The sequence below is a fragment of the Sebastes fasciatus genome, chromosome 14, assembly GCF_043250625.1.
Source record: "Sebastes fasciatus isolate fSebFas1 chromosome 14, fSebFas1.pri, whole genome shotgun sequence".
NCBI lineage: Eukaryota > Metazoa > Chordata > Actinopteri > Perciformes > Sebastidae > Sebastes > Sebastes fasciatus.
This window is the reverse complement of record NC_133808.1, coordinates 353,638-381,558: the sequence shown is the minus strand read 5'-3', so window position 1 is coordinate 381,558 and position 27,921 is coordinate 353,638. Positions and strand designations below refer to the sequence as shown.

The 27,921-nt window shown below is 41.4% G+C and overlaps 1 protein-coding gene across 23 annotated transcripts in view; it reads left to right on the top strand.

The window, feature by feature from the left end:
- Nucleotides 1–27,921, top strand: part of gulp1a (GULP PTB domain containing engulfment adaptor 1a) — a 167,642-nt gene that overhangs the window by 137,961 nt on the left and 1,760 nt on the right. For 12 of the 23 annotated variants that reach the window (XM_074658078.1, XM_074658083.1, XM_074658075.1 and 9 more), the window contains 9 exons: nt 1,789–1,860; nt 8,684–8,722; nt 10,516–10,614; nt 10,759–10,896; nt 11,960–12,100; nt 13,679–13,765; nt 16,920–17,150; nt 17,335–17,473; nt 17,689–17,783. In XM_074658078.1, the coding sequence (XP_074514179.1) occupies nt 1,789–1,860; nt 8,684–8,722; nt 10,516–10,614; nt 10,759–10,896; nt 11,960–12,100; nt 13,679–13,765; nt 16,920–17,150; nt 17,335–17,473; nt 17,689–17,783 (1,041 nt within the window). The remainder of the gene's footprint in view (nt 1–1,788; nt 1,861–8,683; nt 8,723–10,515; nt 10,615–10,758; nt 10,897–11,959; nt 12,101–13,678; nt 13,766–16,919; nt 17,151–17,334; nt 17,474–17,688; nt 17,784–27,921) is intronic. The other 11 variants (XM_074658077.1, XM_074658088.1, XM_074658089.1 and 8 more) reach the window with 7 other exon arrangements.

The window sequence follows — 27,921 nt, the reverse complement described above, 5'->3', positions numbered from 1 at the left end:
TTTTTTTAAAAGTCTTTTAATTCTATTTTTTTGTATTTCATCAGCATTTTTTAATGTTGGCATTAACGAGCTGCTTCACAAAATGTCAGAACTAAAGTCCAATTTATTTAAATGCCCTAAACAGACAATTGGTGATAGAGTATAGCACCAATCCATGTACAAGGACAATTCGTCTGCAAGATTAAATGGACATTAGTAAAACCATGTCATGGGAAACTTCACACAGACTCTGTTGTATTGTCTGTCTGAGCTGTCTGAGTTCCAATGGGAGACATTGTTATTTTGTTTTCTCAACCTTTAAGGGGCTGACACCAGTGTTTATGAAGCCTTATATTGGAACAGGCTACACACATTAAGCTCAGGAGGCACTGAAGCAGTGTGTGTGACTGGAACAATTACTGCTGCTGCTGCCAGATGGAAAACACGATGTTCAGGCACAAAGGTTAATGGCTCCATCTGTTGGGGAATGGCAGAAGTGTTGCTCCAGTGTGTGTATGTCTGTCTGTGTGTGTGTGTGTGTGTGTGTGCATTTGAGAGCATGCATTTCTCACGCTTAACAAGTTAAATTGTAAAAGGTGGTAAATTTATGTCTCTGAGGGATTTGAGCATGAATAATTTGATACAAATGTTATCTACATTCATTTGAACTTAGAATACCAGATGGTATTGACTGAAATGTCACCAGTGATTGGTATGCTTATGCAGAAGACTTCATGCTTTATGCAGATAGAAATCTCATGTTCTATAATTTATGACCAATGGATTATACCACAATTTACTCCTACTGGTCTGATTTATAAAATAGTTGTTGTGTAATTGAGTTTGCATCCCATGTGAAACCAGTAGTTGTCTTTTTGTTTGTAGTTATTCTAAGCCAAAACACGTTTTTTTCCCTAAACTTAACTAAGTGGGTTTTATTGCCTAAACATAAATAAGTTCTAGTTTTATTGCCCTAAACCAAAAGAAGTTGTAGTTTTGTTGCCCTATACCTAAAGAGGTTGTAGTTTTATTGTTTAAACCTAAAGAAGTTGTAGTTGTGTTGTCTAAACCTAAATAAGTTGTAGTTGTGTTGTCTATACCTAAAGAATTTGTAATTTTGTTGTCTAAACCTAAAGAAGTTGTAGTTTTGTTGTCTATACCTAAAGAACTTGTAATTGTATTGCCCTAAACCTAAATAAGTTGTAGTTTTGTTGTCTAAACCTAACGAAGTTGCAGTTTTGCTGTCTAAACCTAAAGAAGTTGTCATTTTGTTTCCTAAACCTAAAGAAGTTGTAGTTTTGTTGTCTAAACCTAAAGAAGTTGTAGTTTTGTTTCCTAAACCTAAAGAAGTTGTTGTTTTGTTGTCTAAACCTAAAGAAGTTGTAGTTTTGTTTCCTAAACCTAAAGAAGTTGTTGTTTTGTTGTCTAAACCTAAAGAAGTTGTAGTTTTGTTTCCTTAACCTAAAGAAGCCTTTTTGTTTGTGATCAAAATGTGACGTTTCATGTTAGAACGTGTTGCTTTTAAGTTTCACTTTTACAACATAGTAGGTGTAGTAGGCCCCTACTGACCCACATCTATGGTGCTTATAGCAAATGATAACGCTTATTTAGTGGCCTGATAAGAGTCAAATCGGCTGCATTGTTTATCATGTCTAATAAAAGCATACTTCTGAATAACAGTCATTTCTATCTTCTCTTTGTTACCTTTATGTGCAGTTTAACACTCCAAACACCTACTTCTATACAGTACACTGTATGTCTTTGTTGTGTTGCAGTCATATTATAGTGTGCCTTTTGTTCTCTTTCCAGTTCCTTGGAAACACAGAGGTTGAAGCCCCAAAAGGCACAGAAGTTGTGAAGGATGCAGTCCGAAAGCTAAAGGTAAATCCAGTCCTCAGAGTAAGCTGTAGCCTGGAGAGTTTTCTTGAGTGACCAGATTGGATCAGAGACTCAGAGCAGGGGGAGGTGGGAGTGAGTGACAAATGCTCTCCACCCTCATCAGTAACCAGCAAGGTGCCCTTGGAGTTCTTGAGCTCCCAGCAGTTTGCTCAGTCAGCCTTCCCCCGGGTAGATGCAGAATTCAATAAGAGTGATATTTATCTGCCATGAAACCTGTTGTTTCTCACAGCGAGCTTGAATCCTTCAACCGTAACATTTTGTCTTGAAATACCAACATACAGTTTGACTTAATAAGTCACTTAAAGCGCAGCACTGGCAGAACTCAGTGACACATTATGAAAACTCTTAACACTTAATATTCTCCGCCACTGGTTCCTGGTGTGAATTATATGATCTAATTAGATGCTACATCCTAAATTTGCATATTCATGGAGAAAAAGAAGGTAACACTTCATAATAAGGGTACAAATCATATACTTAAGTAATGCTTAGCTAATGCATGACTCATGATGATTTAATGCAGGATGAATCATGAATTCCTGTAGCTAACTATTAACACATGATGAGCTCACTTCATGTGATTAGTTCACACTTAATATATCATCATTTGAGGAATGTTAATTCACAGTTACTTCATACATTAATTGATCTGCGATCAAATTTGCTGGATACCTCTGATATAAATATATTTTTATATCAGAGGTATCCAGCAAATTTGGTTTCAACAACATCAATACTTTTTCTTTTTTTAAAAACAACTCATGTCCCTATTACTATGTTGTAAATCTGTCAAAAGTACCTTTGGGTCTATTCTCATAGAAATGTGGAGCTATTTTGCAAACGCATGGCCCTGAAATAAACTTTTATATAAGAGGAATCAAGCTAATTGGTTGCATATCAATTACTGTATGAAGTAACTGTGAATTAACATTCCTCAACTGATGATATATTAAGTTCGAACTAATCACATTAAGTCATAGTGAATTCAACGTTTGTTACTTATTAAGTATAATATATTTATTGACAATAGATTGCCCTGAATGCTACACACAGTTCCTTTAATCGACATAACTGTAAAACTGTGTTTCTCCACAAAGAATCAGAGAAAAGCACCACTTTAAATCTTGTGTTTACCAGAGATGTGCTCACAAGTTTCTTGGAAATCAGTCATTCAGCATGATAAAAGCATAAAAAATGACTATTGACAAAAGTAATCTTAGTCAGCTAAGACCAAAATGACCAATTAATCGATTAATCGACTAATAGGGGGAGCCATATCTCTCCATAAATCAGAAAATGCTGTCAAAAGCCATAAAAAAAATCCATCTTTGCCATGTTTTTATGAATAAAATGTTTTACAAATCTGTCTGACATGCTATGGAAGCACAATAGCCCAAATCTCAAAAATGACCAGTGCATGAAGACCATGTTTTAGCCTATAGTGTCTGGCCTTAATTGAATACAATTAGACAGGGTGTCGTGTGATGAGTTTTTTGAGTGAACCCAAACGCAGAGTACAAGCAGGACAGGAAGATTTAAATAAGAGCGAGCTTTAATTCAGCTGACAAAATCCAGAAATCACAAAACGAGGAGGGGAACAAAGTACAAATGAAAACACACCAAAACCAAACTGAGAACAAAAACAAAACTACAAACCAGAGGGTGCGAGAGTCACGGGCAGGAGGAACACTAGGAACACTAGGAACACTAGGAACACGGAGGACAAGGGACTGGGAAGACAAATACGAACCAACAAGGACAGAGGGGAAACACACAGGCTTAAATAACAGACAAGATTACACACAGGTGAAACAAATCAGGGCGGGGCAGACAATCAACCAAAAGGCGGGAAAACAGACAAAGGAAGGAAGTAAACCCAGACAAGACACAGGAGGAGTGAAACACCGGAAATACATACAAATAAACCACATCAAAACCCACAACAGTTCACAACAACAAGCTGGCACAGCCAGAACACAACATAGCCCCCCCCTCAAGGGACGGATCCCAGACGTTCCACAACCAGAACCGGGTGGGCGGAGGGGGGCCCGGAGGAGGGACTCCAAGAACCCTGGGCACCGACCCTCTCAGGCGGACGGCCTGAGGGCAAAACCGGGACAGAGTCTGGGAACTCGGGCGGACGGCCCGGAGGCAGGGCAGAGTCCGAACCGAGAAACTCCGGCAAATGACCCGGGGGCAAGGCAGAGCCAGAGCCGGGAAACTCGGGCGGACGGCCCGGGGGCAAGGCAGAGCCAGAGCCGGGGAACCCGGGGTCCCGGAACCGCGGCCCAGCAGTCACAGGAACCAGGTTTTTGGGCTGAAACCCAACCGGAACAGCAGGTGACGGTTGCGGCCCAACCGGAACAGCAGGTGGAGGTTGCGGCCCAACCGGAACAGCAGGTGGAGGTTGCGACCCAACCGGAACAGCAGGTGGCGGTTGCGACCCAACCGGAACAGCAGATGGCGATTGCGGCCCAACCGGTAAAGCAGGTGGCGGTTGCGGCCCAACCGGAACAGCAGGTGGAGGTTGCGACCCAACCGGAACAGCAGGTGACGGTTGCGACCCAACCGGAACAGCAGGTGACGGTTGCGACCCAACCGGAACAGCAGGTGGCGGTTGCGACCCAACCGGAACAGCAGGTGGCGGTTGAGACCCAACCGGAACAGCAGGTGACGGTTGCGACCCAACCGGAACAGCAGGTGACGGTTGCGACCCAACCGGAACAGCAGGTGGCGGTTGCGACCCAACCGGAACAGCAGGTGGCGGTTGCGGCCCAACCGGAGCAGCAGGTGGCGGTTGCGGCCCAACCGAAACGGAGGTCGACCCGACCCCCGACAGGAGACGTGGAACGGAGGTCGACCTGACCCCCGACAGGAGATGTGGAGCGGAGGTCAGCCGGACCCCCGACAGGACACTTGGAACAGAAGTCGGCCGGACCGCCGACAGGATACTTGGAACAGAAGTCGGCCGGACCGCCGACAGGATACTTGGAACAGAAGTCGGCCGGACCGCCGACAGGATACTTGGAACAGAAGTCGGCCGAACCGCCGACAGGATACTAGGAACAGGAGTCGACCGGACCGCCGACAGGACACGTGGAACAGGAGTCGACCGGACCGCCGACAGGACACGTGGAACAGGAGTCGACCGGACCGCCGACAGGACACGTGGAACAGGAGTCGACCGGACCGCCGACAGGACACGTGGAACAGGAGTCGACCGGACCGCCGACAGGACACGTGGAACAGGAGTCGACCGGACCGCCGACAGGACACGTGGAACAGGAGTCGACCGGACCGCCGACAGGACACGTGGAACAGGAGTCGACCGGACCGCCGACAGGACACGTTGAACAGGAGTCGACCGGACCGCCGACAGGACACGTGGAACAGGAGTCGACCGGACCGCCGACAGGACACGTGGAACAGGAGTCGACCGGACCGCCGACAGGACACGTGGAACAGGAGTCGACCGGACCGCCGACAGGACACGTGGAACAGGAGTCGACCGGACCGCCGACAGGACACGTGGAACAGGAGTCGACCGGACCGCCGACAGGACACGTGGAACAGGAGTCGACCGGACCGCCGACAGGACACGTGGAACAGGAGTCGACCGGACCGCCGACAGGACACGTGGAGCAGGAGTCGACCGGACCGCCGACAGGACACGTGGAGCAGGAGTCGGCCGAACCGCCGACAGGACACGTGGAGCAGGAGTCGGCCGGACCGTCGACAGGACACGTGGAGCAGGAGTCGGCCGGACCTCCGACAGGACGCTTGGAGCAGAGGTCTGCCGGACCTCCGACAGGACGCGTGGAGCAGGAGTCGGCCGGACCTCCGACAGGACGCTTGGAGCAGAGGTCGACCGGACCTCTGACAGGACGCGTGGAGCAGAGGTCGACCTGACCTCCGACAAGACGCTTGGAGCAGAGGTCTGCCAGACCTCCGACAGGACGCTTGGAGCAGAGGTCGACCTGACCTCCGACAGGAAACTTGGAGCAGAGGTCGACCGGACCTCCGACAGGACGCTTGAAGCAGGGGTCGGCCTGACCTCCGACAGGAAACTTGGAGCAGAGGTCGGCCGGACCTCCGACACAGGAGTAGGCTTGGTTTTGGATGGAACACTGAGCAGCTTAGGAGAACGCCGCCTCCGAGACCCACGCTTCCTTCTTGGGGCTCCAACCCCTAGCAGGTCCAAGCTAGTGTCCTGTATATCAGCATGGCGAGCAGCAGACTGTAAACTTAGTGGACCTCCCAGGGCAAGGCGGGTTCCCAAGAACCGATCCGGGGCTGATGCTAGCCTAAAGCTAGCTGACTGCTGGGGCATGGGCCGGAAGCTCAGGAAGCCAACAGGCCGGGGCTGAGGCTGATGCTCGGACCGAATCCGGATGCCCAAATGGGCATAAAAGCTCTCTGCTGGGGTCATTATTTAAGGTTGGTTCGTTCTGTCGTGTGATGAGTTTTTTGAGTGAACCCAAACGCAGAGTACAAGCAGGACAGGAAGATTTAAATAAGAGCGAGCTTTAATTCAGCTGACAAAATCCAGAAATCACAAAACGAGGAGGGGAACAAAGTACAAATGAAAACACACCAAAACCAAACTGAGAACAAAAACAAAACTACAAACCAGAGGGTGCGAGAGTCACGGGCAGGAGGAACACTAGGAACACTAGGAACACTAGGAACACGGAGGACAAGGGACTGGGAAGACAAGTACGAACCAACAAGGACAGAGGGGAAACACACAGGCTTAAATAACAGACAAGATTACACACAGGTGAAACAAATCAGGGCGGGGCAGACAATCAACCAAAAGGCGGGAAAACAGACAAAGGAAGGAAGTAACCCCAGACAAGACACAGGAGGAGTGAATCACCAAAATAAAACAGGAAACACCGGAAATACATACAAATAAACCACATCAAAACCCACAACAGTTCACAACAACAAGCTGGCACAGCCAGAACACAACACAGGGTGAAATGTAGTCCTGGGTCGCTTAAAGGTCACCTATTATGCACTTTTCCATGTCTTTTAAACATCAATATATGTCCCCAGTGTGTCTACAGGTCACCATAGTATCATAAAAGACCATCCTCTCTCTTTTTCTCCTGCTCCGTTTGTCCGGAAATGGGTGTAGAAAATCACTTCGCAGCTTTTCCTTCTCTTCCGACGTCATTAGAGAATTGCAAGCCATGTAAGGGTTTCCTGGTGGAACGTAGAGAACCATGAGCAGAACCTGCAGCTAGGTGACCCCGCCCACAGCCTGACTCTCAGTCCACCTCGTAAATATGAGCAAAGTCTGCTCCTGTACTCCCATCATCTAAATATAACATGTTCTTTCACAAAGGCTTTATGTAATTACACTGTTTAAACAGCTGATATTTATATATTATATATTTGATGTCATGCATGTAGAAGAGTACAGGTAGTAGTGACTGTAAGCAACACAACACATTTCTGTTTCACAGTCAAACTTTATTTGAGTAGACAGATGACAATATTAATTATTCACAGCATTTGTAATCATCTCACCTGTTAGTTAGTTATGTGACATGGTACAGGAGAAAGTCTTTCAGCTCTGGTAAACTCCGGTAAGCTAAGCTCCGGTGGTCTGTAGTCATGGTAACACAGAGACAGCTCCTACAGTAAATAATATACCATTACTCTGATCTTCCATACATTTATCAGGTGTCTTTTACCAGAAATAATGAACTGACTACTGTTTCACATCTTCTATTTTCCACCCTGATGGTCGCTGTGTTTACACGCCGTCTCATAGCGGTAGCATGTAGCTAACCCGTTAATCTGTGAGGCCACTTGTAGGGGAGGACTGCTTTCCCAAAACCCATACCTCTATTGTTGCATTACATTTGATCTTGAAAGCCTGTTTGGAGACCAATGCTCCATGGTTACTCTCCCAGATACATTGGCAATGGACAGGCTCAGTTATTGCTTCCAAAGACCATGTGAGGAGAATTGAGAGACAGTCCTGGAGGGCATGTGTACAACACGGTTAAGGTCGAATACTGTTGTCTCATAACAGCCTTTTTATTGCATGTGTGTTTTACTCAAATAGGATAAATCTCCTTGAAACACACTGTTCTCTCTCTCAGTCTATTGATGTTTGTGTGTGCAGGCCCTGAAATGAAAAAGTCTTAAATTATAGAAGCCAAACTCAAGGCCTTACAAGGGCTCGATTACAGCTCAACACATCATCATTTCACTGTCAGCCTTAAAGAGCCGTAGTGGTAGAGGTTTGTAACCCTCATGCAGGGGCGGCTGTGGCTCAGAGGGTAGAGCGGGTTGTCCACCAATCGGAAGGTCGGTGGTTCGATCCCCGGCTGCTCCGGGTCACATGTCGATGTCTCCTTGAACACTTAACCCCAAATTGCTCCCGAAGGCATAGCCAGTATTTAGATTAGATCCTGATGGGCAAAGTTGGCACCTTAGCAGCCTCTGCCATCAGTGTGTGAATGAGTGAATGCTGACATGTAGTGTAAAGCGCTTTGAGTGGTCGGAAGACTAGAAAAGCACTATATAAATGCATGTCCATTTACCATGCATCAGTAGGAACATTTTTTGCTTTTTAATTTTGGTTGTTCTACCTCAGCTCCTCATAAGTCTATCATAAACTGTGAAGCCAAAATAGAGACACTCAGACCCCTAAGGACAGAAATGTCCCCAAATGAAACCCATTGAAACCAAAATGTTCATTCTAGCATATCAGGCTTTCAATTTAAATTGCAGTTTTTATTATTTTCCACCCGACTAAGACTGTTTCTCTTGTTTGCTCTATAAGGCAAATACATGCTATTTTCCTGGTTTCCTCCACAAAAAGGTAAAAATTCATCAAATTCAATGTTGTTGCTAATCATTGAAATATCACAGACTGTGAAAAAAAAAAACCTAATAGTATTGATAATAATATATAACAATATCAATATTAATAAATAGTATTTTTATAGCAGTGTTAGGAAGGGGACATTTTTGTTCGCTAAGTTAACAAGTAGGAGTTTTTTTTTATCTGACACTGCACAAAAAATTTATATCCATCAAAATCAGTGTTGTTGCTAATCATTGACATATCCCAGATTATGTCAACAAATTTACATTTGCAGGGTTAAATTCTGAAAATTGTTGAATATTTTAAAGTTATGATGAGGACCCGTGTTGGTTAAAAGATTTAACTCAGTGAAAGGGGAAAATATGACTTCTATATAATTGATGGCAGTTTTCTGACACAGATATCTTCATCCATTAAGGACATCAGAGCAACTTGTTTAAAGTGTGGCACAAAGGTTAAAATACTGCAGTATCTGATTGGAACACACACGATGTTGAAAAATGAAATCAGGTAAATGTTAGAGCTGCAGATTCAATCTTACATGTTTATGGCTGTAGTGGATACATTAATATATATGTATATACAAAATGTAATATTCGTAGGGTATTAATCAGCTTCCTGCCAGTTTCCTTATGTGTAATTATACACTGTCTCCTCAACTGACAGTGTCCACGCCCCTTTTAACAGGCATTTTCATTGGTTATTGACCTAAACTCACTGCCAAGTCCTGTTGGTATTTATGTCAGTTGGCAACATAACCGTGATAGACTTCAATTGTTTTTTGGCAGTGCTTGGAAGAGTGACACTCTTGTAACACTTAATGATAACAAATTATCATTGCCCTTAAAAGATGACATGCCGCTGTTTTATTCCCAAGCAAGTCAGCTGTTTACCAAGAAAAAAGGCTCTTATAAAGTACACAACCCTGCTCAGCACAAAACAGCAGATAGACAAAGTTAGCAGCTAGCTGGTGAACATAGTGGAGCATTTAGCAGCTAATGAGCCACTATAAGTTGGAGGAGACCAAAACAGAGCTAAAAGAAGAATGAATATTGGACTTTCATATGCCTGATGGGCAGAAATACGACTTCAAACTAATGGTAATGTAGCTCTCAGTGTCTGCCGAATGTGTACATAGGCAACTAATTGCTAGTATGTTCGTCATAACAACTTTCTGAGGTGACAATGTTGTGTTTTCCGCTTGTCCTTCTTCCCCCTAGTGGCAAAAGAACACACACCTTTAAACAGGGCCGGCTAAAGGCATAGGTCATATAGGCGGTCACCTAGGGCGCCACCTTCTGTGGGGCGCTGGTCGCCCACTAAAAAAATCTAACTTTATTTTAAAATAAAAAAATAAATGTCAGTGGGAACCCTTCCTCATTTTCGGCATTAAGGTAACAAATAGACAAATAACTGCAAATTATTTGTGAATAAAAGTGTAAATTGTAGTGACTAAACACTTTTAAGCCAACACTATCAGGAACTAATTATTTATTTATATTATAATAAATACAGTTATTTATGAAAATAAAAATATACATTTTTGTCTTAAAACCATTTTGATGTCTGATGCATGTTGCGGTTTACGAGGCTCCAAATCCAAATTTCACCTAGGGCACCAAAAGGGCTAGTAGCGGCCCTGCCTTTAAAGGTGTGTACCTTACTAGGCCCCTTGTTGTAGTGTTGTATATCATTAACATGCATGTGCTTTTGCTCCTTATACTGTAGGTAATGGTGCGTTAATACGGTGGACTAATCAAATAGTTTGTTATTTCTCTTATTGGCAGTTTCAGAGACATATCAAGAAGTCAGAGGGACAGAAAACCCCCAAAGTGGAATTGCAAATCTCCATTTATGGTGTGAAGATACTTGATCCCAAGACAAAAGTGAGTTCAAAGGTTAGAATGTTGTTTTGGTGCACAACTGTACATGACACCTGAAGTTCTACTGACAATAAACACCATGTAGAGAAAGAGCGGATTCGTAGTCAACACAAAATAAATAATGCATGTGTTGTGTTTGTTTTCCAGGATGTGCAGCATAACTGTCAGTTACACAGGATATCCTTCTGTGCAGATGACAAAACTGATAAGAGGATATTTACTTTTATCTGCAAAGACTCAGAGTCCAACAAACACCTGTGCTATGTGTTTGACAGTGAAAAGTGTGTAAGTGCCTTCTGCTTCCTTGTCTTTTCAGTGAAACAAATGTAGAACACATTTGACAGAATGTAGAATTATTACATATTTTGATACTGTGCCCTCATTTATTTGGTATTTTGACATCTTGTAGTTAACTGTCAATGATCAATTCAACTGTAAATAATAATGCTGGGATGATACACCTATCTCCCGGTTCGATACTATCATGATACTTTTGCGATGTCCTGAAGTCAAATATATCAGTCATTGGCAGGAATTATTTATACAAAATGTTTCCAGTAACCCAAAAATAAAGAAAGAACAAAGACATTTCCCTCACAGATTAGTGGTACTTTGTATTTAATTTATACGTAATGTTTTATTCTTTTGGTGAATATAATCCATCAGTCTTATTTCCATAGATTTATGTAGTATATACAGTTCCCTTATTTTGAAAAGCGGACGTAGTCCCACGTGTCTACTTCCTCTAACTTCTCCAAGGTGGTCTCTAGCTCTCCCGTCAGCTCCGTTCTCTTTATCCATCCATGGTCAGCTCCATCGGGGCCGTTTCAATGCAGAGAACATAAATGTCAGTATCTGGGTGCTCTACAGTCGTAGCGTCGGCCCATTGACCACGGAGACGAGAGCGAAGGCCGGCTTGACCGCACGTTACCGCAATACGATAATGTTTCCTGTCCGTGACAGAGTTAGCATGCAGCTTTAGCTCTGCTCTGTCTAGCTCTGCTTTTCCTGTCATGTGTGAAACCCAAAGTGTTTCCATCCTTTACTGGATGTGTAGTGTTTACCACGCTGGATTTAACATGTGAGGGTGCAGGTCCTATCCACGCTGACCCTCCAACGTTTTCTGCTCTGTTGTATCTGCCGGTTTCGGCTCGCGGCGGCTGGCTGGTTTGTTTTGGTTGACGGATACGGAATGGATATGACGTCCTGTTACTCAGACTACAACAATAAAAGCGGTAACTTCCTTCACCGCAATATATAGATTATGGCATTAAAAAATCTATTTCAAAATTGTAAAAAATGAAATGACGATACATAGGTGAATACGTTTTTTCCCACCCCTCGTAAGGTCTTTGTTGCTCCCCTGCTGCAGGCAGAAGAGATAACTCTGACCATCGGTCAGGCCTTCGACCTGGCTTACAAGAAGTTCCTGGAGTCTGGAGGCAAAGACGTGGAAACCAGGAAACAGATCGGAACCCTACAGAAAAGAGTATGTCTCACGTCCAGTTGACTCAGCTTGTTTGCTTTCACATGGACTTTAATTTACTTTTACTTTGAAAACTTACACCACGATGCTGACACTTTGATGCTTTTATTAATTTATGCAAGACTTGTTTCTATTGATTGGTTTAAGACATGCAGTGTGGACAATTAAGCTGTGCTGATGAAGAATATCAGTATAAATATCAATGAGCTCTGTTGTTACAGACCCAACCTTTAACTGGGTTATTGTACACCCTGCTGAAACTGTGGAGCTTTCCCAGTGCTTTGGTTTAAATAGCAACTTATTAAAACATGTGTTTGATTAAATGAGGGGCAGGGTAGTTTCATGTCTTGTCAGGTTCATTTGCAGTCATTTCTAAAAAAGACTTCTATTTGTTGTTCTAACTTGAAAAAGCTGTAAAAATAGCCTAAAGCCTGCGGTAGTGCTGCGGTTGCGCTGCGGTAGTGCTGCGGTAGTGCTGCGGTAGCGCGCTGCGGTAGTGCTGCGGTAGCGCGGCCGCCATTTTGGTCTGTAAATGCCAATGAGTCCATAGCCATGGATGTATAAAGAGACATCTGTAAATCAGAGGATCTTTGTTTTCTAGGTAAATCAACTTCCCAGTACGAACACTCAAATAGCCCTAATTTAAATGTGTAATGTCCTAAAAGTTGTAAAATTCACTAATTGCCAAATCCAGATGGCATGGCCATTTCCAAAGGGGTCCCTTGACTTCTGACTTCAAGATATTTTCAATAACTGTTAACTTCACAGCGCTCTGGAGTTATTAGTAATGTTTGGATCACACTAGTCAGAAACAATCCTACGCAGCCACCACTGGAATCTAATTCTACAGATAGTATTATACTAATAATAGTATTGTATTCTGATCTCATCTCATCTCAGCTCTGATTGTTTTTGTTTTTTTGCTTTGGGCGTGGTGAAATCTTGCCAATGCCATTAGGAGCACTAGGACGACACAGAGGAAATTTTTTTCACAGATTACCTGTCTCATACATTACTGTCAGGATATAGTGACCATTTTATAAAAATAAATTTTTTAACAATGTTGCTCAAAGTTACCGACTGCAGCTTTAATATTTAAGGATTTCTGCATCAATGTGAGGAAGTACTTGGATTTGTTTCTGTATTTAATTTTGTTTTATCTTCACTTTAAACAGTTTGAATGTTTCTAACAATTAACTTTATCACAATATATTGTATATTGATATCGCAATAAAAAATGACATATTGTCCAGTGACAACAATGTATCTCTAAATATGGTTATTTTGTGTTACCAAGCTTAACAAACCTTTAAAATGAAACATTTGATTACCTAAGAAATGCATTGTAACAAAGCTGAAAACAGAGCCTTTTTTATTAGACATTATGGGTATTTACAGGACTGTGACTAATTACAGTATCATGGAAAGATTCATTATATGTATGAGAATGTGTGTAAAACTCTGTAGTTAGATTGTGTTTTCATAGTTGATGCTTCAGTATCAGGCACCATGCTACAGTTCATTTAGACTTTCACTTACTGTGACTTCTAAAATCACTGAACTGCTTTTGTTTTCATGCAGATTCAAGAACTGGAAACAGAAAACTCTGAGCTGAAGCAACAGCTTCAAGATCTTGAAGAGCAGCTGATGATAGCTCATGTTCCACCAGTAAGGACAAACACACACCTCCTCAGTTTAGAGATTGAACAAAATTCACATTCTACGTATTAAATGCCTTTACACACCGCAGGCGTGATAAATAAACCACCAGAAAATGTGAAATACTCACCTGTGAATATTATTTGTCTAGGGCTTTTATTATGAAAGGTAAGAATGGAAGGAGTGGAGCTGGTCAGCGCTGCCTTTGTAAACGTTGAAAGGAGTAATAAAGTTTGCCGTCTTAGTTCGGACAATGGATATATAATAAGAACTGGATACCAGACCCCAAAGTGGCACCTATTCATTCCTATGAGGATGGCTTGTCAGGTGCATATGCCAAAAAGTGAGCTTCCTAGTTTACTTCTGGGGTATATAGCCCACTGAATACACAGTAGTGTTTCTCCCTCTGGCCCATAGACTTTACATTGTGATGACATCACAGATTTGAAAATTCTTGGCTCAAGAAATGTTTTACAAATATAAAACCTCCATGGATCAACAATTCATAATAGAAAAAGTCATAATCAACCTTGTTTGTAGTTGGAGGTGTCCTGTCAACAGTTTTACAGATGTCTTTTTTACAACGGTGGTCAATGGGGAAAATGCTTTTTGGGCCGCAGGGGGATTTTTTGCTGCAATACTGTGAGTGGCCGCTGGAAAAAAATCGTGAGCAAGGCTGAGTGGCGGCGCCGTATCCAGGTTTTATTATACATCCATGGTTCGGACTACGGAGCCTCTGTGTTGTTGTTGTGTAAATATAGAATGCTCCAGTTAGTGCTGACCAATAAATCACATTTTCATCGTCATCGCGATATGAACATGCGCGACAAACACAAAGACTACCTGAAACGCGGTGATTAAGAAAATGTATTTTATTGAGGGATGGTTACGAGAACCCGGTATTAAACGGGCCACAGGGCTAAAGACCGTAACCTTCATTATCACGCTGTTTCCAGTGAAATATTATAGAGTTCATGTGGTGACTTTGCTGTTGTAAACATTACTGTTGCTGCTCTGGAAACAACATTTAGCCTAGTTATATCTAAAATATTAATTTCAATATTATTTTAATCCAGTTCTGAATTTAAAGACTACCAGGCTGACAAATAAAGCTAAAATGCATACTTCCATATTTATTTATTTATCGCAAGTCATCGCAATATTGAACAATGATTTTGCACATTGCTGATTTTCCTCATATCGTGCAGGCCTACTCCAGGGATAATATATTTTTGTAGGCCAAACAGGAAGTTAGCATCGCCCTGGGTTCCCTCGACAAAAGCCAACGGGATCTGGATTAGGCTATAAACGAACTCCACCACGGTCGCATGAGCATGAGAATGGCTGTAGAGGCGAACGAGTCGGCGTGATGACTTCCAGTAGTCTCATTTAGACAGTTGTTAATAACCGCCTTTTCTAAGACACATAAAGGCTTCAAAATTCACAAGTGGGGTATTGAATACTGATGTATTTTATGTCGTAGAACAAAACGTTAAAATCTCTTCAGCTTGTGTTAAACACAGACCTGATTTCAGGTATCTAACTAAAAACACATTCTAAAAACCCATTGACTTTCAGACGAGGGAACAGGAAGTGCTAAAATGCTAACTCATTTATGGGTTTTAGGACTCATTCCTGTAGCACTCTATAGGTGCAACTCAACCCGATCCGCACATCTTCATTGGTTGATCAACCTTGTTCCAAAAGAAAAGTAGGTCGCTTTTTCGGCGCTTAATATTCATGCTCTGTTTGAAAATATTCATGACAAAACAATAGTTCGAAAAAATATATTTCACACAAAAAAATGCCCCCGGTGTGTAAAGGCCTTAAAGCAAGTCCATGTAAGGTAACAGCAGTACAAGTAGAGCAGAGTCCTAAAGTCAGCAACCTGACTCAGTAATATCTGCTACCTAGCAATATCCACCTGAACATTTGTTAACATTAGCCACCGTAAGCTACTGCCTTTACAAAAAAGAAGTTTATTACTATACTTCTTTTAAAATTTAAAATAAGAGAGTATGCTTTCAGTTTACTTTTTATGTACTTATCAGAGATAAACTTAACAAAAGTATACTTGAGTATTCTTGGCTTATACTGAAAAGTATACAAAAAAGTATAATTATATTTGGCTAAGTACTATAAGTTAACTTAAAGAAAACTTACAAGTATACTTGCAGTCAAAACTATTAAACTAGTAGTTTACAGAGAGTATACTTTAAAGTGTACTTTCACAAACTAAAAAGTGGGCTACAAGTATATAACAGTATACCTATAAGTTCACTTGTAGTATAGATCGTATTATAGTTGCAGTACAAAATACAACTTGGATATAAACTAGTACTGTGTACTCAAAGTGTACTACTATTACATTCAAAGTAGAATTTTAGAAACTAAAAAGTGGGCCAATTTAGTCCCAAGAAGTATTGAAGTAGTAAGTATTCTACTAGTACATTGATATTAGTATACTTATTACATAAAATATACTTGGGAATATACTTGAACTATAATTAAGTTTACTTTGTGAAACAAACTTGAAGTATACATTTTTTTTATAAGGGTGGTCATACCAGACCAAGTGAGGCTGAGAACAAGGGTGCGTTTTATTACTTATGAATATACCTTTTTATTTCTAAGAATAAGGTTGAGTTATTACTTATATCAAAAGTCAATTCAATTCAATTTATTTTTTTTGTATATAATCATATAATCATATAATCTGACTTCAACTGCAATGTCTGCAGACAAACTTCTCAATGTCATGTGACTCAAATCATTTGGGATTCAAAAGTTCCACATCAGCCAGAAGCAAACAACCACCAGCAGCTTTTAATTGTGAGAGTTCATCAAATTGAAGCTGGCAGGTTGTTTTAAGGACAGCTGGGTTTGCAGATATTGCTTGTGTGAATAAATGCTTCAAACTCAAGTTTGGAATAACCAAACCTATCTGGAGGGCGTCTGTGTGGGTCTAAGCTGTGTCTGATGCAAAGCAATTACACACCTGATTGGTCTGATGAGGACTGTGATACATTCAGAATGTAACTGGGCCAAATGTCAGTACTGGTGACAGCCTCCCACGAATGCAATTACCCACGACTCTCCTCCTCTACGAGACTGAATAATATTGTCCCTCTCTGGTCACTGTCTGTCTGCGCTCTTTTCTCAGCCGCTGCACATAAACGCAGCTAATGAAGCGTACATGCTGCAGAGACCCTCCTCTCTCTTCTGGTGTCACAGCATCAAGTCACTCTCCTGTCTGGAGATCTCCTCTGTCACGCTCACTCCTATGAGCTCGCCGGAGTCCAACTTGTCCAGCGGGCTACTAACTCCTCCGCCTGCCAAACCCGCTCTCCTTCCTCCTAAGCCTACCGAGGGATGCAGCATCCCACGGCCTCGCGTACGCTTTTTCTCTCATTCTGCTATGTGTTTTGTCGCTGTTCCTGAGGCCTGCTGCTTCTGCCTGTCTTTTCTGCTTCTTCTCTTGCTTTTGTGTAAAACAAAAATAATAACTGTAGTTTGTCTACCTGCGGGCTTCCACAAGTCTGGCCTCGGCCTAACCATCTTTACAACTTTATATACAGGCAGGGAGTATCTCCATGAAACCACAGTCTACAGATGTTTTCGACATGGTTCCTTTCTCCCCTGGGACACCGCTGGCTCCCACACTGGCCAGCAACGGCTGCCCGCCACCACCACCGACCACATTACCACCAGATATAAGTGAGTAGTTATTTGGTCGCCTTCTGATCCTAAGATTTACACATTTGAATTAGTTCTCCAGCTTTTTTTCCGCTGAATTGCAGCTGTTAGAAATTCAGTTGGTTTTTGTTTCAATATTTGAAGCATAAGGACTTGAACTGACTGTCTATTGACGCCGTTTTTCCTTTTCAGGCAGTGCAATGTTTATCTGCTGCTGTTAATGTGTCTGTTTGTAGGGAAAGACCTGTTTGGTGCTGAGCCGTTTGATCCGTTCACCTGTGGGTCAGCTGACTTCCCTCCAGATATTCAGTCAAAGCTGGACGAGATGCAGGTGAGTGAACACTGTTTTATAGCAGGGCTTCTCAAACCTTTTGGGGCCAGGGACCCCTTACAGGGGAGAAAATGTTCCATGGACCCCCTCTTTATCCTAACACCAATTTAGGCATAATGCTTCTACGATGTGTACTCTTAAATGTCATTGGAACTATTTGTATTCTAAAACTTGTCAACCTAAATACTTCAGACCTGTTTCATTGATGAACAAAAACACATTTACATTTGAATGATATTAAGATAAAATTAGATGATCCTTTATTAGTCCCACAGCGGGGGAATTTGCAATGTTATTGAATGTTAATACTGTATATGTCTTTAAACAGATGATGTTAAAGCTTTCAGAAAATGAACAGTACCAAGACTGGCCTAGTCCTTATTAATCAAGACATTTAACTTACCAGTCTAACACTGACCTTCATTTAGTGCTTCAACTTTAAAATACTGAACTTATTGCTGTGTGTCACAATCATATCAGAGTTTCTATTGGCCCAAAGGGTGGGCCAATAAAACAAGTATGCCAATAAAACATACTTGTTTTATTGGCACAAACAGACTCCATCTGTAGATATGCACTTCTTAATGATACAGCAAAATTTTATAATTAATAGCAAAGTATTTGGCGGACTCTCTCTGCGGACCACACTTTGAGAATCACTGTTTTAGAGAACTGCAGGGAGGCAGATTAAACAGTGGTCTCCTGTCTGTCTTATTATCAGTATATCAGCACTTTGAAGATTCAGTGGTGGGCACCTCTGCTGAATCAATTCTGGACAGTTTGGCCCTAATTGGCCGGTTGTGGACTGTAAGCGAGCTCCAGTACCTTAGTAATTAGGGCTGTCAGTCGATTAATATATTTAATAGCAATTAATCGCATGATTGTCCATAGTTAATCGTGATTAATCAAACATTCTTTATCTGTTCTAAATGAACCTTAAAGAGAGATTTGTCAAGTATTTAATACTCTTATCAACATGGAAGTGGACAAATATGCTGCTTTATGCAAATGTATGTATATATTTATTATTGTAAATCAATTAACAGCACAAAACAATGACAGATATTGTCCAGAAACCCTCACAGGTACTGCATTTAGCATAAAACAATATGCAATAATAACAATAAGCTGCAGTTGGCAACTTTGAGCAATAGGATAAAAATGTATTCTTATAAAACGGTCACTATAGCCTGAGACAGGTAATCTGAAAAAAATAATAATTTGCATCTATGTCTTCCCGATTAATTGCATGATTGTCCATAGTTAATCGTGATTAATGGAAAATTAATAAAAACATTTTTGTATGTTTATATTTATTATTGTAAATCAATTAACAACACAAAACAATGACAGATATTGTCCAGAAACCCTCACAGGTACTGCATTTAGCATAAAACAATATGCTCCAATCATAACATGACAAACTGCAGCCCAACAGGCAACAACAGCTGTCAGTGTGTCAGTGTGCTGACTTGACTATGACTTGCCCCAAACTGCATGTGATTATCATAAAGTGGGCATGTCTGTAAAGGGGAGACTCGTGGGTACCCAGAGAACCCATTTACATTCACATATCTTGAGGTCAGAGGTCAAGGGACCCCTTTGAAAATGGACATGACAGTTTTTCCTCGCCAAAATTTAGTTCAAGTTTGGAGCATTATTTAACCTCCTTCGACAAGCTAGTATGACATGGTTGGTACCGATGGATTAATCAGGTTTTATAGTTTACTATGATACCAGGATCTTCACTCTAGCGTTAAAACTCAAATCAATTGACCAGATCGATTGTGTTAATGTGTTAAAGAAATTAGTGGCATTAAAACTAATTTGTGTTAATATGTTATTATGGTGGCGATGCCTCAGTGTTGGACACCTCTTCTGAATAATTTCTGGACAGTTTGGTCCCAATTGGCCGGTTGTGGACCGTAAATGAGCTCCAATACCTTAATACTGTTAGAATAGATCATGTTTGACATAGTGTTGTGCATCGAGCAGTAAAACCTGATTCTATACTCCAGTTTCTGAGAGCACAGCACAATAAGATTTGTAATGAAATCCTCAGCTGACTCAGTGATGAATAGGACTCACTTCTTTATTCAGGTTTATCATTAAGTCTTTTCTCTGTGTTCAGTGAAGATGTTTGAACATCACAGTGGAACATTTTATGGAACAGTATTTGTGGTCTGGTGGAGCAATAAATGAACAGCTGAGTTTAACATTTTATTCACTATTCAGAAAGCCCCCACTGTCTGGAAGGATGAATAAAGTCACTCGACAGTTTTTCACTTGGGGCTCGTTCACGTTCTATTGCTGTCTTCATTTAGAGGCTTCAGATAGGCTACTGACACTGTGGCTCAGCGGTTCTCAAACTGGGGGGCGGGTCTTTCAATACCAGAGCCAGTGCAAGTGGGTGGGGAAAATAGACAAAGGAACTTAAGTTGGATAATATATTTAATGTGGTCAGAACAAAGAAAGAAGAGTTCACTAGCAAGGCCGTATCAAGATTAATCAGGATTTATGGACACAAAACAACATGTAGCATCAAGCAAATACATCAGTCAAAGTCAAAATCAAGAAAGTTTAAAGACGTTTCCTACCTTGCTCTCAGGTTATTACCATATTTCACCACTCTACTGGAATGGATGGATCAGACTAGAGACCTAGAGCATTCAGAGGATGGATGGATCAGACTAGAGACCTAGAGCATTCAGAGGATGGATGGATCAGACTAGAGACTTAGAGCATTCAGAGGATGGATGGCTTTTCTAGGTATACTAACAATAAGGGGGTTTCTGAGCAGTTTCCAGAACAGAAGTGCTCGCCATCCAATCGCCGAAAAGTGCAATTCTTACAGAAAATCTCCAAATGTCAAAAGTTTTTTAAACCAAATCACAGCATGTCTTTTACTATGGTGTTCCTCAATGTCTTGGTGTCTTAATGTGGTCGTTTGGAGGGATTAATGATAATTTTTATCAATTCTTCATTGGTAAAAAATGGTTAAATTTAGCACCAAATCTGTGTAACAAATGGTATCAACCCAAAAATTGCTGCAACAATTTATGTGACATAAAACAGCATGGGGATGACCATCACATACTTCCATCATAATGTTCTAAACACGTATACACTTTTTAAAATGCATTGTAATTAATTAATTAATGTCTATTTCTGATTAATGACTAGAACATCGTGACCCACAGTGCTGAGCTGCATCTCAAATTAATCCCGGTTCCCAGCTTTCAGATGATGTACACCACTACTATGTGGCATCTACTGTTGACCTGCTATATCCCTCTAAAGACCCCTGGACCCTCCTAAAAAAGACAAAAACAGGTCTATTGTTAGTCTCAGAGGGTTAATAAAAGAGTAGAGGAGTCCACTAAATTCCTTTATGATGTTTTATAGTGTGCTAATGTCCCAATTTTGTTCATGGTTGGACAGTTAAGTTGATATTAACTGTTCTTATTTCCTATAAGTGGTATTAGGAAATATGGCTTTTTCTTTTTTTTCTCCTTCCTAAGGATGGATGACAGAACATTTGAGAACTACTGCTGTAGCTTGAGTTGGTGTGCAATCCCACAGTCAAATAGAAATACAGTCCTGCCATATCCACAACAATCAGGCGTTTTCTGTGGGTCTGTGTAAAGGTTTGGAATTACAGTGTGATTAGAAAATAATGACTTCTGGGATTTGTTGTGGGATTGTTTGCAAAAGAACTGCTGAGATTTAGCCGGGCGTTGCCAGTAGAAGGCAATGTTGCACTGACACAATTGTTTTTAGTGCACTTAATATTTCTTCCTCTTCTTATCTATTAACACGTGAATGCATCTCTTGTCCTCTCCACTTGTAGCGTCAGAGATGGTTTGTACTCTTTGCTCTGCTTCTGTGTCTGTGCTGTGACTGTGGTTGTGTCTTTGTCTTGCATGCAGCATGGAGGACGTTGAATGCACTCACACCGTGGATGTCATTTACCTCTCTGTAATATTCATCTTTCTCCCAGTGGAGGGAGAAACAGGCCTGATTGTCGTTGATTAGCAGATTGTTTTCTCAGCTCTCTTGCTCTGTAGTTAATGAGCTGCTTGTCTCAGACAAGGAATAATTATTTAATGTCAGCAAACACACTTTTTAATCATATAAGATGTTGATTTTCAGCCAATAATTGCTAAGAAGCAGGGCTGTATTAGCCAATTAGACTGTTGTCAGGCTATTAGATAGGCGTTATCAGTCACTATAAGCCCCATAGATGTGGGTCAATAGGGGCCTACTACACCCACTAGTAGGTTGTATTATCTATTCACATGGTAGATTACCGAAAGAAGGTATAAAAGAACGCAACGGCGCCCTCTAGTGACCGTAGTAATTATGACAGGAGCAGAAGCAGAAGTCAGGTGCTGTTGTATAGACAGTGTGAAACTCCATAAGGGGTGGTGGTTGATGATGGATGGGAAACAAAACACAGGGCTTTCACCAAGGAGACCAGAGTTTGCATCCCGTGTGAAACCAACAATGTGTAGTTGTCTTTGTGTTTGTAGTTATTTTGAACCAAAACATGATGTTTTTCCTTAAACTAAGTGTTTTTTTTTACCTTAACCTAAATAAGTTGTAGTTATGTTGCGTAAACCTGCGTTTTTTCCTAAACCTAAAGAAGTTAAGTTGTAGTTTTGTTGCCTAAACCTAAAGAAGTTGTAGTTTTATTGTTTAAACCTGTTTTTTTTTCTAAACCTACAGAAGTTGTAGTTTTGTTGCCTAAACCTAAAGAAGTTGTAGGTTTTTTGTCTAAACCTAAAGAAGTTGTAGTTTTGTTGCCTAAACCTAAAGATGCCTTTTTGTTTGTGTTCAAAATGTGACGTTGTTACAACGTAGTAGTTGTAGTAGGCCCCTAATGACCCACATCAATGGTGCTTATAGCGACTGATAATGTCTATTTAATGGCCTGATGACAGTAAAATCAGGCCAACTTAATTGAGTCCAAGTCAAGTTCAAGACCAGGTCCAGTCAAGTCCTTTTCAAGACCATAGTAGACAATAGTGTCTTTCCAATGCTAATATAGTGATTAATGAGTTAGGATGTACAAAAATGAATAATCTTTAAACAATATTCAATTTAATTCAATTCAATTTATTTTTGTATAGCGTCAAATCACAACAGAAGTTATCTCAAGACGCTTTATATATAGAGCAGGTCTATGACCGTACACCATAGTTTAGAGACCCAACATGATCCACCAAGCGCGCTGTGGCCAGGAAAAACTCCCCGATTACTGGGAAGAAACCTGGAGCAGAACCGGGCGCAGGGCGGGCGGCCATCTGCCGAGACCGGATGGGGGGATAGAGAGAGAGAGAGAGAGAGTGAGAGAGAGAGAGAGAGAGAGAGAGAGAGAGAGAGAGAGAGAGAGAGAGAGAGAGAGAGAGAGAGAGAGAGAGAAGCAGCCACAATAATAGCCTAGCTATTATTGTAATAGCTATTATTGTAATAGCTAATACAAGTAGGACTGATAACACAAAACCAATAGTGGTGGATATAAAAGAGTGATAATACAACTATCGGAATTGATGTCATTGGGTCGTCCTCAGACGGGCTTTCAAGCGGAGCTTCCAGCTATCTCAGTCCACCATACATCTGGCTAGCTCGCCAGCACTGTCCAGCATCTCTCCTCAGTACGTCCAATACTGATCTATCTTCCAACAACAAACTAGTCAATGCATAGAATTTAGATTTGAGGACCAGTACAGTCTAACATTCCGTTCATAAACCTTGAATTTGATCCGATATTTGCTACTGACGTTTCTACCCCGGGGACCACCCCCAGTATGCCCATAAGCAGGGACATTTTCGTTAAATTTTCATTTTCAATTTATTTATGCAAATAGCATGAATGAGGAAGTAGGCTAGGTGTGCTGCAGTACCTCCTAAAACAACTATTGATTTTAAAGTTTAAAGTTAGTGTTAAAACTATCGTGTTATCCCTTTCTTCCTTGGACACAAGCTATATACGTAGTAGCCTTCACAGCTAGACTATTTGTGGTGGGAAAGAGAATTGTTTTTTATCTGTTTATTATGATATGCTTTAGTGTATTATTCCTTGTGAGGCAGACTCTTATCACACACAACAACATTGAGGTGTGTGACAGAGACGACAGAAGTCTAGACGTGATACAAAAACTTTCTTTGATCATGAACCCCGATGTTACTGTCTCAGGTGTTTCAGGGAAGTAACTACACTACAGACTGAAGTCTCTAGTAACAGTGACAAATGGAGTGAGAGCTGACTCACATGAACAGGTCCAGCACAGGGTTGAATGCATGGATGTATAAATAGACCAGGATACAGCGTTGTAGACGGGCTCCTGTTCATTCCTATGAGAGTGTCTCAGTGGCGCATGAAGCCAAAATGTCTCGACTGCCGAGTGATAAAGTACCCGGCTCATTTGGCGATCTTTCGCATCCATTGTGCCCATAGAGCAGGAGCAGTGGTGTTTCCTTAACTCCTCCTCCCAGCCCTCGCTCCAGCCTCGGTCTGGGTCTCATTCACATGAACGGAGGAAGGAAATAATTCTGGATTCAGCTATTAGTGCATTTTACAACTTTTAGGACCTGATGATTTAAATAAGGACTATTAGAGTGTTTGTAGTGGGGAGTCGATTCACCTCAAAAAAATGTATCCGCTGATATACAGACGTCTCTTTCCCAATGTAAGTCTATTGGAAAAAGTATTTTTGGGCCCAATGGCATCACCTGACGGACAGTGGAAGCCACTACGAAAATTTGCTTCAAAAGCCCGGCACTCTTCCTGAGGGCTTGGTTGAATTTGCATCGTTAGGTTTGTGTTATATAAAGTACGTCTGGTGTATGAAGCAGCTGTGTTGTCACTGCGCTGCATTTTTATAAACCATGATAATCTGGTCACATCTCTCGTCCAGGTGCCGTCTCACACCCTCTTCGTCTCCTTGCATTTCACGCACTCATAGAACTAAAGTTCCTTTTTTTGCCGTGGCGGATTCAAATTGTGTTCGGGGATAATTTTAGCAGTTGCGCTGCGCCCCGCATTGAATGCATATACGGGAAACACTGTGTAGAATCAGGCAACGTTCTGTACAACTGACCCTAAATCAGCAGCCATGAACAACTTGACCATTTCTCAATAGCCAAGGCCGAGACCAAGACAAGTCAGAGTCCAACAAGGTCCAAGACAAGTGCAAGACTTCCAAAAAGTGGACTCGAGGCCGAGACCGGACTCGAGTACTACAGCCCTGCTTAGAAGTATGCTATAACTTTTGGAACCAATGTCACATTTAATAAAACAAGACTCGGCCAAAACCGAGTATATGTCTGGACCGTATATAGTCAGTATGTGAATTTGCGGCTAAATTGTTACACAAATAGTCAGTGGTCATGTCTATAATGTTTTGTGAACAGTTTTTTCCACCTATATCTTAATGTTTGATTGAAAGACAACTTATAATGAAGCAAATGACATTCAGTAATAGTAAATGATATTTATACAAGGTGAAAAGGTATTAGCATGACATACAGTATGCAAGGTTAAAAGTATTTCAGTTTTTTATTAAAGCATGTGTATAAAAAGCATTCATCATATAAGTGGTGTATAACAATATAAACATCGCAAAAGTTTATCAGCATTGAGATTCTCCCGCTGTCATCACTGACGTTGTTGCTGCCGTATTTATTCCTGGATGGAGTGTTAATGGAGCAGCTACAATGTTAGCATAGCCTGGTACTCGATCCATCCGAACTCCATTCAGAAAACAAGCATTTTAAAAGTTGTTTGCTTGTCGTCTTGCGGACAGACCTGACAAAGCATGAATTCAGACTTTTTACTAATCAGCATCATTATGTAGTTATTTCGGCACACTTTTGATCCGTTTACAACGACGTCGCTGCCGTATTTATGCCTAGATGACGTTATGTTGAGTGTTAATGGAGCAGCTACAATGTTAGCATAGCCTGGCATTGATCGATCCGAAATCCGTTCAGAAAACAAGCAGTTTAAAAGTGGTTTGCTTGTCGTGTTGCAGACAGACCTGACAAAGCATGAATTCGGTCTTTTTACAAATCAACATCATAATGTCGTTATTTCAGCATCATTTTGATCCGTTTATTGATATTAAATCACAGCACAGTCTGTTTATTTTGGGTTCATACCGCAGTAGAGACGTGTGTCTGCTAGATAATCAGTTCAATGGCGCTGTATCTGAATACAGCTCGCCACCAGGTGACATCATGAACCCAGACACGACGGCGTTTGGTCATCCGACATATCTGTGACTTCACCAACATGTACAAAGCAGCAACAGAGGTTATTTCTTCCATGGCTGATGGAGGAAATGGAGGAAAGCAGGGCGAAAGTTTGCTTCGCGCTTGGTGTTAATGTACGGTAACACAATACGAAGCTGAACATAACGTGACTTAAACGAACATTAACAATAGCACATGCACAACAACAGCACTATGTAATGATACATTGAACCGCTGACACGCTCCCCAGAAAACATAAACACAGAACTGTTCTCTGCCTTTTCATTTTGAAAGATCAATGACCAATGAGGACACTCCAACAGTCGGCCGACCAATCCTGTAACTTCATCACTCAGTCAGTCACGCAGTGACAGACTTTTGCGTTTGTAGGGCTGGCCCTCTGCGGTCCAGCCAAAAATAACGCAGTTATATTAAAGAGCACATTAAAACAATTACAAGTACATTTTTATGCCTCTACGCTGGCAATTGCTGTGGCCGGAGGCATTATGCTTTTGGGATATTGGTCCGTCCGTCTGTACCATTCTCGTGAACGTGTTATCTCAGGAACGCCTGTAGGGAATCTCGTCAAATTTGGGGAAAACATCCACTTGGACTCAAGGATGAACTGATTAGAATTTGGTGGTCAAAGGGTCCAGGTCACTGTAACCTCACAAAACACGTTTTTGGCCATAACTCAAGAATTCATATAATAAACATACAGACGTAGGCAAAGTTGTTGGTACCCTTCCGTTAAAGAGAGAAAAACCCACAATGGTCACTGAAATAACTTGAAACTGACAAAAGTAATAATAAATAAAAATTTACTGAAAATGAACTAATGAAAATCAGACATTGTTTTTGAATTGTGGTTCAACAGAATCATTTTAAAAAACAAACTAATGAAACTGGCCTGGACAAAAAATGATGGTACCCCTAGAAAAGATGTAAAATAATGTGACCATAGGGACATGTTAAACTAAGGTGTGTCCTGTAAATAGCATCACAGGTATCTTCAAACTTGTAATCAGTCAGTCTGCCTATTTAAAGGGTGAAAAGTAGTCACTGTGCTGTTTGGTATCATGGTGTGTAACACACTGAACATGGACCACAGAAAGCTAAGGAGAGAGTTGTCTCAGGAGATCAGAAAGAACATTATAGACCTTCATGTTAAAGGTAAAGGCTATAAGACCATCTCCAAGCAGCTTGATGTTCCTGTGACTACAGCTGCACATATTATTCAGAAGTTTAAGGTCCATGGGACTGTAGCCAACCTCCCTGGACGTGGCCGCAAGAGGAAAATTGATGACATATTGAAGAGACGGATAATACGAATGGTAACCAAAGAGCCCAGAAAAACTTCCAAAGAGATTAGAGGTGAACTCCAAGGTCAAGGTACATCAGTGTCAGATCGCACCATCCGTCACTGTTTGAGCCAAAGTGGACTTAATGGAAGACAACCGAGGAGGACACCAAATCATAAAAAAGCGAGACTGGAATTTTCCAAAATGCATATTGACAAGCCACAAAGCTTCTGGGAGAATGTCCTTTGGACAGATGAGACAAAACTGGAGCTTTTTGGCAAGTCACATCAGCTCTATGTTCACAGACGCAAAAATGAAGCATCCAAAGAAAAGAACACTGTACCTAATGTGAAACATGGAGGAGGCTCGGTTATGTTATGGGGCTGCTTTGTTGCATCTGGCACAAGGTGTCTTGAATCTGTGCAGGGTGCAATGAAATCTCAAGACTATCAAGGCATTCTGGAGCGAAATGTGCTGCCCAGTGTCAGAAAGCTTGGTCTCAGTTGCAGGTCATGGGTCCTCAAACAGGATAATGACCCAAAACACAGCTAAAAACACCCAAGAATGGCTAGTGAAGTGGC